Source organism: Colletes latitarsis, chromosome 13, assembly GCF_051014445.1.
Source record: "Colletes latitarsis isolate SP2378_abdomen chromosome 13, iyColLati1, whole genome shotgun sequence".
NCBI classification, from domain to species: Eukaryota; Metazoa; Arthropoda; class Insecta; order Hymenoptera; family Colletidae; genus Colletes; species Colletes latitarsis.
This window is the reverse complement of record NC_135146.1, coordinates 10,746,184-10,761,763: the sequence shown is the minus strand read 5'-3', so window position 1 is coordinate 10,761,763 and position 15,580 is coordinate 10,746,184. Positions and strand designations below refer to the sequence as shown.

Sequence of the window (15,580 nt, the reverse complement as noted above, 5' to 3'; positions counted from 1 at the left end):
ACCCCTGTCGAAAATTTGGATTTGCATCGCTAGTAATTTCACAATTTGATAGAATACAATAAAAAAGAAAAACCTAGACGTTCCTCGTCGAAATTACTGTTGCGAAAAAATCTTTGCACGCAATTTCTCGTACATTGCGCCAAGTCAAAGCAAGTGGGCTGTGCCATAAATCGTTTGTCGTAGCTTCTCCGTCGTTGGCCACGAGTCAATCGACCCGTGTCAATTGTCATGGCGTTGTTTATCGACCTTGAGCCTCCAGAACGTACATGATCGCGTTAGTTAATGAATCTATATACACGCAGGAGCGTAGCGAGAAGAGAGGGGAGACCATTACCAATCTCTCTGGGCCCTCTCCTCTTTGTTCCACTCGCCGGAAACATTCGCAAGGAAGAAGGAAGGGTCGAGGCGCGTTCGGGTTCGCAGAGTTGGTCTTGTTATACCAGCAAAAGGGGATTCTGATCAACCAACCGTGCCGGCCTTAAGGGCTCTTGCTCCCATAGACACGCTTCGTTTCTCAATTGATTCTTTATTTTACAATCGCCGTGACATCGTAAAGGCCAACGAATCCCACGTTACGACGCTCTGCGTATGCTCGCACCCTTGTTAAACTTCGAGGACGCCATCGATTTTTCCTACGCTGCAACCTAATTGCGTTTCACCGACGACACGTGAAACTTTTCGTTGTTTTTTGCTTCCCTTCGATCCACGTTTGTGCAACAGCCTCAAGGTTACGTTCGCAATTTTTTAATTCCAACCGTACTCAAAACGAATCCTCGAAAATTTCTTGAAGAGTTAACTTTGAAACTTTTCGTTGTTTTTTTCTTCCCTTCGATCCACGTTTGTGCAACAGCCTCAAGGTTACGTTTGCAATTTTTTAATTCCAACCGTACTCAAAACGAATCCTCGAGAATTTCTTGAAGAGTTAACTTTGAATCTTTTCGTTGTTTTTTGCTTCCCTTCGATCCACGTTTGTGCAACAGCCTCAAGGTTACGTTCGCAATTTTCTAATTCCAACCGTACTCAAAACGAATCCTCGAGAATTTCTTGAAGAGTTAACTTTGAAACTTTTTGTTGTTTTTTGCTTCCCTTCGATCCATCTTTGTGCAACAGCCTCAAGGTTACGTTCGCAATTTTCTAATTCCAACCGTACTCAAAACGAATCCTCGAGAATTTCTTGAAGAGTTAACTTTGAAACTTTTCGTTGTTTTTTGCTTCCCTTCGATCCACGTTTGTGCAACAGCCTCAAGGTTACGTTCGCAATTTTTTAATTCCAACCGTACTCAAAACGAATCCTCGAGAATTTCTTGAAGAGTTAATTTTGAATCTTTTCGTTGTTTTTTTCTTCCCTTCGATCCACGTTTCTGCAACAGCCTCAAGGTTACGTTCGCAATTTTTTAATTCCAACCGTACTCAAAACGAATCCTCGAGAATTTCTTGAAGAGTTAACTTTGAATCTTTTCGTTGTTTTTTGCTTCCCTTCGATCCATGTTTGTGCAACAGCCTCAAGGTTACGTTCCCATTTTTTTAATTCCAATCGTTCTGAAAACGAATCCTCGAGAATTTCTTGAAGAGTTAACTTTGAAACTTTTCGTTGTTTTTTGCTTCCCTTCGATCCACGTTTGTGCAACAGCCTCAAGGTTACGTTTGCAATTTTTTAATTCCAACCGTACTCAAAACGAATCCTCGAGAATTTCTTGAAGAGTTAACTTTGAAACTTTTCGTTGTTTTTTTCTTCCCTTCGATCCACGTTTCTGCAACAGCCTCAAGGTTACGTTCGCAATTTTTTAATTCCAACCGTACTCAAAACGAATCCTCGAGAATTTCTTGTAGGGTTAACTTGGAAACTTTTTCTGGTAGATTTGATATTCATTGATTTTTTCTGGCTCGTTTTGCAGAAGGAGGAAGTTCTGCCGAGTCTTCCGGTTCCGGATCTGGAACTAACTATGCAGAAGTACTTGGCCCAGGTCGAAGTGATCGCTCCGAATCATTTGGAGAGGACCAGGAGCCTGGTTAGGGCTTTTCTCTCTGGACCTGGACCGAAGCTTCAACAACGTCTCTTGGAACGTAGACAAAAAACGACTAATTGGGTGAGTGACTAAAATTCCTTGCAATTTCGATCACCGTGTGCATGATTTAATTACAAATTATTGCATAAATTAATGCATAAAGTAATGGAATATAATAACCAAAGTAAGACAACTGTAAAGTGAATTGGGTGAACAACGTGAGGACAAAATGTTAGAAATGTTTAAATACACAGTTTTCAAGTGATGCAACCATGAAAAGTGGTACAATAACGGTTATTATAAAATAATATTGATAGAATTCTTGAATAAATGGACGTTTGGACATTTCAGGGAAATGTAATGTTTGATATGAAAAATGTCTGACGTTTCGAAAGACTTTACGAGCGTCGTTAAGCTTGTGCGAAGCTGTCTCATCAAACATTCAGAACGTAAAAGGTTTGCCAGGGGAAGAAGACTCTTTGGAGCAGACAGTGCAACACCATTCTCGTTTCAATATTCACCAATACTCTGTCTCGATAGCACAGTTTCCTTAAAATATGTCAATTTATACAAGTTAATGGAAACTTTTAAAATACACGATATTGACACTATGTATTGACTGACGCAAAGAATATTGATTTAAATATTCATGGTACAGAAGTGTAAAAGGAAAGAGGATCTTATTTTTTCTATCTAAATGACACAACATTTTCCTTTCAATATCAATGAATATTATATAGCTAATATATCTATATTATGTATTGACTGTCGCAAAGAAAATTGGTCCCTTTAAATATTCACGGTAGATATTCTTAAAAGTTTTCATTAACTTGTATAAATGCATATCCTTCAGGAAAACTGTGACGCCACCTGTATTATGTATTGACTGACGCAAAGAAAATTGACACCTTTAAATATTCATGGTACGAAAGTGTAAAAGGAAATAGGATCTTATTTCCCCCATGTAAATGACACAACATCATGTTCCTTTCAATATTAATGAATATTATGTATTGACTGTCGCAAAGAAAACTGGCCCCCCAAAAATTCACCGTGCATATTCTTAAAAGTTGTCATTAACTTGTCTAAATCTATATACTTCAGAAAAACTGTGACAATACCTGTATTATGTATTGACTGTCGCAAAGAAAATTGACACCTTTAAATATTCATGGTACGAAAGTGTAAAAGGAAATAGGATCTTATTTTCCCCATCTAAATGACACAACATCATGTTCCTTTCAATATTAATGAATATTATGTATTGACTGTCGCAAAGAAAACTGGTCGCCTAAAAATTCACCGTGCATATTCTTAAAAGTTGTCATTAACTTGTCTAAATGTATATACTTCAGAAAAACTGTGACAATACCTATATTATGTATTGACTGACGCAAAGAAAATTGGTCCCCCTAAAAATTCACCGTAAAAATTCTTAAAAGTTTTCATTAACTTGTATAAATGTATATACTGCAGGAAAACTGTGACGACACCTGTATTATATATTGACTGACGCAAAGAAAATTGACCTCTTTAAATATTCACGGTACAAAAGTGTAAAAAGAAGAAGGATCCTATTTTTCTCATCTAAATGACACAACATCATGTTCCCTTCAATATTAATGAATATTATATACCTAATATACCTATATTATATATTGACTAACGCAAAGAAAATTGGTACATATAAAAATTCATCCTAAAAATTCACGTTACACATTCTTAAAAGTTTTCATTAACTTGTATAAATTGATATAGCTCAGGAAAACTGTGAAAACACCTGTATTATGTATTGACTGACGCAAAGAAAATTGATCCCTTTAGATATTCACGATACAAAAGTGTAAAAGGAAAGAGAACATTATTTTTCTGATCTAAATGACGCAATATCATGTTCCTTTCAATATTAATGAATATTATATACCTAATATACCTATATTATGTACTGACTGTCGCAAAGAAAATTGATCCCTTTAAATATTCACGGTACGAAAGTGTAAAAGGAAAGAGGATCTTATTTTTCCCATCTAAATGACACAACATCATGTTCCTTTCAATATTAATGAATATTATATACCTAATATACCTATATTATGTATTGACTGTCGCAAAGAAAATTGATCCTCCTAAAAATTCACCGTACATATTCTTAAAAGTGATCATTAACTTGCATAAATGTATATACTTCAGAAAAACTGTGACAATAGCTATATTATGTATTGACTGACGCAAAGAAAATTGATCCCTTTAAATATTCACGGTACAAGAGTGTAAGAGGAAAAAGGATCTTATTTTCCCCATCTACATGACACAACATCATGTTCCATTCAATATTAATGAATATTATGTATTGACTGACGCAAAGAAAATTGGTCCCCCTAAAAATTCACCGTGCATATTCTTAAAAGTTGTCATTAACTTGTCTAAATGTATATACTTCAAAAAAACTGTGACAACACCTGTAATATGTATTGACTGTCGCAAAGAAAATTGGTCCCCCTAAAAATTCACCGTAAATATTCTTAAAAGTGATCATTAACTTGCATAAATGTATATACTTCAAAAAAACTGTGACAATAGCTATATTATGTATTGACTGACGCAAAGAAAATTGATCCCTTTAAATATTCACGGTACAAGAGTGTAAGAGGAAAAAGGATCTTATTTTCCCCATCTACATGACACAACATCATGTTCCTTTCAATATTAATGAATATTATGTATTGACTGACGCAATGAAAATTGGTCCTCCTAAAAATTCACGTTGCATATTCTTAAAAGTAATCATTAACTTGCATAAATGTATATACTTCAAAAAAACTATGACAACACCTGTAATATGTATTGACTGTCGCAAAGAAAATTGGTCCCCCTAAAAATTCACCGTCCATATTCTTAAAACTGATCATTAACTTGAATAAATTGATATACTTCAGGAAAACTGTGACAACACCTATAATATGTATTGACTGTCGCAAGGAAAATTGGTCCCCCTAAAAATTCACCGTGCATATTCTTAAAAGTTGTTATTAACTTGTCTAAATGTATATACTTCAAAAAAACTGTGACAATACCTATATTATGTATTGACTGACGCAAAGAAAATTGATCCCTTTAAATATTCACGGGTACAAGAGTGTAAAAGTAAACCCCTGCGTGGGCAATAATAGAAAGAGGACGTTATTTTTCCCCATCTAAGTGGCACAACAGCGTTTTCGTTTCAGCCGACGTTGACTTCGGTTGAATTTACTTTCTGGTGGCATCAGACTACCCAATAGGACTATCCACCGTGACTTTTGCGATCTCCCCATCCCGTTTCTGCGCGTCCCGCGGGAATCCCCGGTTCGATGCATGCCCTGCCATAAGCCCCGGCGTCCCCAACCGGTCCGAGTTCCTGTGGCACATAAATAAATAAATAAATGGATTTACGAGGGCTCGCGAAGCGGTAGGGGAAGCCCAGAGGAGACTTGTACACTCGAAACTACACTGGAACAATGCAAATATTGCGACAAGAACCTACGGAAGGGACGCCAAAGACAAAAGGGTTGGAGATACCTTTTATCTGCAGCGTTATTCGCGAATATGAATAAATAACTCGTGAATTTTATCGATCTACACATCCGGGAACAATAAAAATTAACGAAAAAGACTGGACAATGGTAGAAATGCAAACAAAATATATCAAATTTAATAACATATAGCTTCCATTTTTGGTAAATATAATTTTAGGTAATATTGTTCATTATTTATGTATATGATTTTTAATGCTTCCAAATTTCTTTAAGAAGATTCCACCCCTTTTTGGGATATTTTGATGCAGAATAAAATTGCAAAATAGCTTCCATTTTTGGTAAATGTAATTTGAGGTAATATTGTTCATTATTTATGTATATGATTTTTAATGCTTCCAAATTTTTTAAGAAGATTCCACCCCTGTTTTGGGATATTTTAATGCAGAATAAAATTGCAAAATAGCTTCCATTTTTGGTAAATATAATTTTAGGTAATATTGTTCATTATTTATGTATATGATTTTTAATGCTTCCAAATTTTTTAAGAAGATTCCACCCCTGTTTTGGGATATTTTAATACAGAATAAAATTGCAAAATGGCTTCCATTTTTGGTAAATATAATTTGAGGTAATATTGTTCATTATTTATGTATATGATTTTTAATGCTTCCAAATTTCTTTAAGAAGATTCCACCCCTTTTTGGGATATTTTAATGCAGAATAAAATTGCAAAATAGCTTCCATTTTTGGTAAATATATTTCTGAATAACTGTGTATTAATTGGAAGTGAAATTAAAATGAAACAGATAAATATAAATAGAATTTTAGATAATATTGTTCATTACTCATTCTCCATTGTGATTGTCTGAAGAATCGAATTAAAAAAAATTTCAAATTTTGTAAAATAATTTATGTATTAATTTCAGTTTTTATTAAATTTGACACCTGTTTTTTTTCAATTTTCATATTTTATGCATTCGTTTTAAATAAAAAAGTTCTCAATCGTCTTCGACTATATTTTCCATGACTTTTCCACCATTTGCAGAATATAAAATTTTTACAATATCTTGGAACACGTAGAATTATACTCTATCGATATTTAAGTTGCACGAACAGAGATTTTCGCCATTTCTCTGCAAATCATATTATTTTATTCAATGAACCATAGTTTGGATAATTCGTACAGAAAAGATTAAATCACGAGCAGGTTGGAGGCAGCCATTTTGACCTTTTGTGTTCGAAGCATAGAAGCCTGGAGACCGCCATTTTGCGAGAATGCAGTGCATCAATCATTTTACTGTTACCAAATGTCTGTTAAGAGCACATAAAGCGAATTTCCATGCATTGTGAAAAAGGGACGAAAAATCCCTGTAATTAGAAGTTGCTAATTGCAAAAGTTTCGCAACATCTTCGTGATAGGTTTGATCCCGGGTCTCTGTAATTTTCCAACGGGTCAGATTCAATTGCTTTTTAATGAATCGTTACGATTGCAGACTGATTTTTAGTACGTGGCTTCCAAGGAACAGAAACCAATAATAAAGTTCAAAATAAAACTCAAAAAAAATTTTAAATAAAATTTTAACGTGAATCAAATTCAAGCACACTTGCATAATTTATTATTTGTTGCATGAAGAAGTCGAGGAATCTAATAAATGTTTATTTATCATGTTTCTGCTATGCAAAAGACTGTTTATAAAATGGTTTTAGAATAATAAATTTGCATAATTTATAATTTGTTGCCTGATAAAGTCGAGAAACCTAATAACTATTTATTTATTATGTTTCTACTATGCAAAAGATTATCTATAGAATGGTTTTAGAATAATAAAATGGTTTTAGAATAATAAATTTGCATAATTTATAATTTAGTGCCTGAAGAAGTCGAGGAATCTAATAAATATTTATTTATTATGTTTCTGCTATGCAAAAGACTATTTATAAAATGGTTTTAGAATAATAAAATGGTTTTAGAATAATAAATTTGCATAATTTATAATTTATTGCCTGAAAAAGTCGAGGAAACTAATAAATATTTATTTATCATGTTTCTACTATGCAAAAGATTATTTATAAAATGGTTTTAGAATAATAAATTTGCATAATTTATAATTTGCTACCTGAAAAAGTCGAGGAATCTAATAAATATTTATTTATTATATTTCTACTATGCAAAAGACTATTTATAAAACTGTTTTAGAATAATAAATTCAAAATAAAATTTTAACGTGAAATAAATTGAAGCACATTCACATAATTTATTATTTGTTATCTGAAGAAGTCGAGAAATCTAATAAATATTTATTTATTATGTTTTTGCTATGCAAAAGACTATTTATAAAATGGTTTTAGAATAATAAATTTGCATAATTTATAATTTGTTGCCTGAAAAAGTCGAGAAACCTAATAACTATTTATTTATTATGTTTCTACTATGCAAAAGACTATCTATAGAATGGTTTTAGAATAATAAAATGGTTTTAGAATAATAAATTTGCATGATTTATAATTTAGTGCCTGAAGAAGTCGAGGAATCTAATAAATATTTATTTATTATGTTTCTGCTATGCAAAAGACTATTTATAGAATTGTTTTATAATAATAAAATTCAAAATAAAATTTTAACGTGAAACAAATTGAAGCACATTTGCATAATTTATAATTTATTGCCTGAAAGAGTCTAGAAAACTAATAAATATTTATTTATTATGTTTCTGCTATGCAAAAGACTATTTATAAAATTATTTTATAATAATAAAATTCAAAATAAAATTTTAACATGATTCTGCTATGCAAAAAACTATTTATAATCTTCTTTTCATACAAGAAATTTGTTTTTTTTTAAATTATGAACGATTAACAAGAAAACATTTAATCTATAATTCTATTCAATTAATTTTAAAACAATTTGTGAATCTTCTTTCAATCCACGAGATTTTATTTTTTCAAAATTATGAACAATTAACAAAGAAGCATATAATCTATAATTCTGTTCAATTAATTTTAAAACAATTTATGAATCTTCTTTCAATCCACGAAATTTTATTTTTTCAAAATTATGAACAATTAACAAGAAAGTATTTAATCTATAATTCTGTTCAATTATTTTTAAAACAATTTATGAATCTTCTTTTAATCCAGAAGATTTTATTTTTTATAAATTATGAACAATTAACAAGGAAGCATTTAATCTATAATTTTCTTCAATTATTTTTAAAACAATTTACGAATCTTCTTTCAATCCACGAAATTTTATTTTTTCAAAATTATGAACAATTAACAAGAAAGCATTTAATCTATAATTCTATTCAATTAATTTTAAAACAATTTTTGAATCTTCTTTCAATCCAGAAGATTTTATTTTTTATAAATTATGAACAATTAACAAGGAAGCATTTAATGTATAATTATGTTCAATTATTTTTAAAAGAATTTATGAATCTTCTTTCAATCCACGAGATTTTATTTTTTCAAAATTATGAACAATTAACAAGGAAGCATTTAATCTACAATTTTCTCCAATTATTTTTAAAACAATTTATGAATCTTCTTTCAATCCATGAGATTTTATTTTTTTTAAATTTTAAACAATTAACAAGAAAGCATTTAATCTATAATTCTATTCAATTAATTTTAAAATAATTTTTAAATTTTCTTTCAATCCAGGAGATTTTATTTTTTATAAACTATGAACGATTAACAAGGAAGCATTTAATCTATAATTTTCTCCAATTATTTTTAAAACAATCTTTGAATCTTCTTTCAATCCATGAGATTTTATTTTTTTTAAATTATAAACGATTAACAAGAAAGTATTTAATTCATAATTTTCTCCAATTATTTTTAAAACAATCTTTGAATCTTCTTTCAATCCACGAGATTTTATTTTTTATAAATTCTAAACAATTAACAAGAAAGCATTTAATCTATAATTCTATTCAATTAATTTTAAAACAATTTGTGAATCTTCTTTCAATCCACGAGATTTTATTTTTTCAAAATTATGAACAATTAACAAAGAAGCATTTAATCTATAATTCTGTTCAATTATTTTTAAAACAATTTATGAATCTTTTTTCAATCCACGAGATTTTATTTTTTCAAAATTATGAACGATTAACAAGGAAATATTCAATTTATAATTTTCTCCAATTATTTTTAAAACAATCTTTGGATCTTCCTTGAATCCATGAGATTTTATTTTTTTTTAAATTATGAACAATTAACAAGAAAGTATTTAATCCATAATTCTATTCAATTAATTTTAAAACAATTTGTGAATCTTCTTTCAATCCACGAGATTTTATTTTTTCAAAATTATGAACAATTAATAAGGAAGCATTTAATCTACAATTTTCTCCAATTATTTTTAAAACAATTTATGAATCTTCTTTCAATCCACGAGATCTTACTTTTTATAAATTATGAACAATTAACAAGGAAGCATTTAATCTATAATTCTGTTCAATTAATTTTAAAACAATTTGTGAATCTTCTTTCAATCCACGAGATTTTATTTTTTATAAATTATGAACAATTAACAAGGAAGCATATAATCTATAATTCTGTTCAATTAATTTTAAAACAATTTATAAATCTTCTTTCAATCCACGAAATTTTATTTTTTATAAACTATGAACGATTAACAAGGAAGCATTTAATCTATAATTTTCTCCAATTATTTTTAAAACAATTTATAAATTTTCTTTCAATCCACGAGATTTTATTTTCTGTTAAATATGGAAGCATTTTATAGTATTTTTACAAATTCGTTGTGAGAGACTATAATAGTGACGTAAATGCACCGAAGACACATAAAAGATGCGATCATGAAAGGCTGCAATCGTTCCATTCGTTGAATAGCCGTTGAAAATGGCGGCTTAAAACAGGAACGGAATAAGTTACTGTCAGAAACAGAAGTAAACGAACAAAGTAACAATGACGAAATAATGAAAGAAATGATCGCTGCTGGGACTATAAGGCATGATGGATGGAATGCTCAGAGCATCGTTGAGCATACCAGACGCTACAAGAGAATGATTCGCCATGAGATTGATGGAACAGAATGATTGAAAAATGATGACCCTAATCAGATGCAACTGGAACAATCTTTTAAAAAATCAAACCACGGAAATGACATCAGAATACCAATTTCATCTCGAACATAGAAGATCGAAAGATTGTTTTAAAATTAATTGGAGAAAATTATTGATTACGCAATGGCACGTAACGAGCACGAATAAATCAGGATCCGTGGAAAATTCATGTCAGATGAATCTGAAAATACTTTTCACGCTGATAAATGTACTCGTTGATTTCGCTCTCATAACAGATCGTACTCTCATAACTTGGTACGTGTTGCGTGATTAAATTGCGCCATGAACTCTCCGCGTGAAGCGTTCGTTACAGTCGAATACGTGGATTTATACAGGATTATTCTTAATTGCGTTGCAACACTTACTACCAACCAGAGGCGAAGAAACGAAGCAAAAATTATTTCATTTTCAATTTAAATTAATTTCACCGACGAACGTGACAAATAGAAATATTCGCCAAGATCAGAGAAACTGGATGGTAGATCGCTGAAGAAAAGTTTTTATTTCATTTTCGAGTTGAAAGTGAACATTTGACGATTAACGTAGCGAATAAAAAATTCGTTTAGGAGCATTCTGTACCAAGGGGCAGCCAGTTAGGCCAGAGACCATCGATCAGGCGAGTTCGTCGAGGGACCGGTGAAAAGGAAAAGATCGAACGAGTGACAATTCGCGACGCACTCGCGTCTGCAGAGAAAATTGCTTTCGCGACATTTCGTAGGGGTCGACAGCCCTCCATCGCGAGGAACGAAAATGTATTTCCGGATGTGTACCGGCAAATCGAGTGCCCATCGATTATCGACGGGGAAACCCCATGGTTTCCTTCGTCAATAGCTCGATGTATGTTTTAGGAAAATCAGTTTTTGTTTTTTAACAAGTTTGTTTGAGGGGATACGGAAATTTTGAGTAATACTTTTTTGTAGGTATTCAGGGGTTCTACTTTGGAAAAAAGTTTCATTGGAATGTATTCACTATTGTAGGAGTTATGGCTGTTTCAAAATTGGGCCGTTTTTAGGGGGTTTTTTCCATTTTACGAGGTCAAGGAATAACTTTTTCAATATTTTTAGAATTTCTACATATTCTTCGCTAAAATACGCGTTGTTTGGTTTTTTAAACATTAAAATCCTTCAATCCGTTCAAGAGTTATGACGTTTTAAAGATTCGCATGGGTACCATTTCTGGCTTCACATAATATTTTCGGTAAGGAATTTTTTTCTCGAAAGTGGATAGGATTTCGAAGGTATGTCTTTTGACCAAAAGTTATTGTAATTAACCCCTGCAATCGAAAATAATTTTTTTAAAGAGATTTGAAAATTTTTTTTTCGCTGAAAAATTTAGGCATCTGTCGATTTTTCTTAAAAATTCGTTTTTTATTTTTAATAAATTTGTTTGAGGCGATACGGAAATTTTGTGTAATACTTTTTTGTAAGTATTCAGGGATTCTACTTTGGAAAAAAGTTTCATTGGAATATATTTACTATTGTAGGAGTTATGGCTGTTTCAAAATTGGGCCATTTTTAGGGGTTTTTCTCATTTTACGGGGTTAAGGAACAATTTTTCCAATGTTTTTAGAATTTCTAGATATTCTAGACTACAATACGCGTTGTTTGCTTTTTTGAAAATGGAAATCCTTCAATCCGTTCAGGAGTTATGATGTTTTAAAGATTCACTTGAAATTTCAGAGTACCATTTTTGGCTTCACATAATATTTTCGGTAAGGAATTTTTTTCTCGAAAGTGGATAGGATTTCGAGGGTATGTCTTTTGACCAAAAATTATTGTAATTAACCCCTGTAATCGAAAATAATTTTTTTAAAGAGATTTGAAAATTTTTTTTTCGCTGAAAAATTTAGGCACCTGTCGATTTTTCTTAAAAATTTGTTTGGGGCGATACGGAAATTTTGTGTAATACTTTTTTGTAGGTATTCAGGGGTTCTACTTTGGAAAAAAGTTTCATTGGAATGTATTCGCTATTGTAGGAGTTATGGCTGTTTCAAAATTGGGCCATTTTTAGGGGGTTTTTTCCATTTTACGAGGTTAAGGAATAACTTTTTCAATATTTTTAGAATTTCTACATATTCTAGACTACAATACGCGTTGTTTGCTTTTTTGAGAATGGAAATCCTTCAATCCGTTCAGGAGTTATGATGTTTTAAAGATTCACTTGAAATTTCAGAGTACCATTTCTGGCTTCACATAATATTTTCGGTAAGGAATTTTTTTCTCGAAAGTGGGTAGGATTTCGAGGGTATGTCTTTTGACCAAAAGTTATTGTAATTAACCCCTGCAATCGAAAATAATTTTTTTAAAGAGATTTGAAAATTTTTTTTCGCTGAAAAATTTAGGCATCTGTCGATTTTTCTTAAAAATTCGTTTTTTATTTTTAATAAATTTATTTGAGGGGATACGGAAATTTTGTGCAATGCTTTTTTGTAGGTATTCAGGGGTTCTACTTTGGAAAAAAGTTTCATTGGAATGTATTCACTATTGTAGGAGTTATGGTCGTTTGAAAATTGGGCCATTTTTAGGGGGTTTTTTTTCATTTTACGGGGTTAAGGAACAATTTTTCCAATATTTTTAGAATTTCTACATATTCTTCGCTAAAATACGCGTTGTTTGCTTTTTTGAAAATGGAAATCCTTCAATCCGTTCAGGAGTTATGATGTTTTAAAGATTCACTTGAAATTTCAGAGTACCATTTCTGGCTTCACATAATATTTTCGGTAAGGAATTTTTTTCTCGAAAGTGGGTAGGATTTCGAGGGTATGTCTTTTGACCAAAAGTTATTGTAATTAACCCCTGCAATCGAAAATAATTTTTTTAAAGAGATTTGAAAATTTTTTTCCCCTGAAAAATTTAGGCAACTATCGATTTTTCTTAAAAATTTGTTTTCTATTTTTAATAAATTTGTTTGAGGGGATACAGAAATTTTGTGTAATGCTTTTTTGTAGGTATTCAGGGGTTCTACTTTGGAAAAAAGTTTCATTGGAATGTATTCACTATTGTAGGAGTTATGGTCGTTTGAAAATTGGGCCATTTTTAGGGGGTTTTTTTTCATTTTACGGGGTTAAGGAACAATTTTCCCAATATTTTTAGAATTTCTACATATTCTAGACTACAATACGCGTTGTTTGGTTTTTTGAAAATGGAAATCCTTCAATCCGTTCAAGAGTTATGATGTTTTAAAGATATAAATGAAATTTCAAATAAACATTTATGGTCAAATATTATATTTTCGGTAAGGAATTTTTTTCTCGAAAGTGGTTAGGATTTCGAGGGTATGTCTATTGACCAAAAATGATTGTAATTTAACCCTGCAACTAAAAATAATTTTTTTAGACCGATTTGATATTTTTTAATTTTGTCGAAAAATTTGTCCCCATTTCTGAATTTTTTTCTCGGAAATGCGTAGGATTTTGGAGATATGCCTGTTCACCAAAAATGATTGCAATTGACCCCTGAAATTAAAAATAATTTTTTTAGAGTGATTTGAAATTTTGTAGTTTTGTCGAAAAATTTCATCAGCTACCCCCAGTCGATTTTTCTTAAAAATTCGTTTTTGATTTCTAATAATTTTCTTTGACGCCCTACAGAAAAAGTGTCTAATACTTTTTTATAGGTACCCATGAGGTCTACTTCGGAAAAAAGTTTTATTAAAATATATTCACTATAGTAGGAGTTATGGTCGTTTGAAAATTAGACCATTTTTGTGGGGTTTTTTTCATTTTGTGGGGTCAAAGATCAACTTTTCGAATATTTTTGCGATTTCTACATATTCTCCACTAAAATACGCGTTGTTTGCTTTTCTGAAAACTAAAATCCTTCAATCCGTTCAGAAGTTATGACATTTTAAAGATTCGCATGAAATTTTCGGGTAACATTTCCAGCCATAAATTACATTTTCGGTAAGGAATTTTTTTCTCCAAAGTGGGTAGGATTTGGAGGGTATGTCTATTGACCAAAAATGATTGTAATTTATCCTTGCAACTAACCATAATTTTTTCAGAACGATTTGGTGAATTTTTAATTTTGTCGAAAAATTTCACATCTACTCGAATTTTTTTCTCGAAAGTGGTTAGGATTTCGAAGATATGTCTATTGACCAAAAATTATTCTTATAGACCCTACTAGCTAAAAATAATTTTTTCAGAACAATTTGAAAATTCTGAAATTTCAGGGGAATCATCCATTCATAATCAGACATTGTAGTTTCGGTAAGGAATTTTTTTCTCGAAAATGCGTAGGATTTCGAGTGCATATCTATTCACCAAAAATAATTGTAGTTAACCCTTGCAGCCAAAAATAATTTTTGTGGAACGATCTGAAAATTTTCTATTCCGTCAAAAAATTATATCCTTACTAATGAGTCTCACTAACAAACCCAGGTTGAAACCCTCCACATCATAAACAAAATTCCATGTATTAATAATTCAATCAAAAAAAAAGAAATTCTAACTTAAAAAATAGGTTCAAATATCCTTGGATCGAACCAATAATCTCAATCTTCCAAAGTCAAATCACAGTTCAAAGCAACACTCTACTTAAAGTTCCAGAACTCACAATTATTCTCAGCAATTTAGTTTAAAAATAGGAGGGGAGCATTTCAATGCAGGAAATAGGTGCAATCGTTACACCCAAATGCAAGATATAGCATGGAAAATTGGTTTTGGGGGGTTGGCGATGAAATTCCATCGAAATTAAAAGACTCAAAAAATTATATCCTCACTAATGAGTCTCACTAGCAAACCCAGGTTGAAACCCTCCACATCATAAACAAAATTCCATGTATTAATAATTCAATCAAAAAAAAAGAAATTCTAACTTAAAAAATAGGTTGAAATATCCTTGGATCGAACCAATAATCTCAATCTTCCTAAGTCAAATCACAGTTCAAAGCAACACTCTACTTAAAGTTCCACAACTCACAATTATTCTCAGCAATTTAGTTTAAAAATAGGAGGGGAGCATTTCAA

At 31.0% G+C, this 15,580-nt stretch overlaps 2 protein-coding genes across 4 annotated transcripts in view; one reads left to right on the top strand and one right to left on the bottom strand.

Moving 5' to 3' along the window:
- The window catches only part of Chat (Choline acetyltransferase), a 123,356-nt gene that overhangs the window by 36,568 nt on the left and 71,208 nt on the right, over positions 1-15,580 (top strand). For both annotated transcript variants that reach the window (XM_076780837.1, XM_076780836.1), the window contains exon 2: positions 1,896-2,087. In XM_076780837.1, coding sequence (XP_076636952.1) covers positions 1,944-2,087 — 144 coding nt within the window. In that variant the 5' untranslated portion in view covers positions 1,896-1,943. The remainder of the gene's footprint in view (positions 1-1,895; positions 2,088-15,580) is intronic.
- The window catches only part of LOC143349522 (uncharacterized), a 228,747-nt gene that overhangs the window by 146,064 nt on the left and 67,103 nt on the right, over positions 1-15,580 (bottom strand). The gene's annotated exons all lie outside the window — the stretch shown is intronic.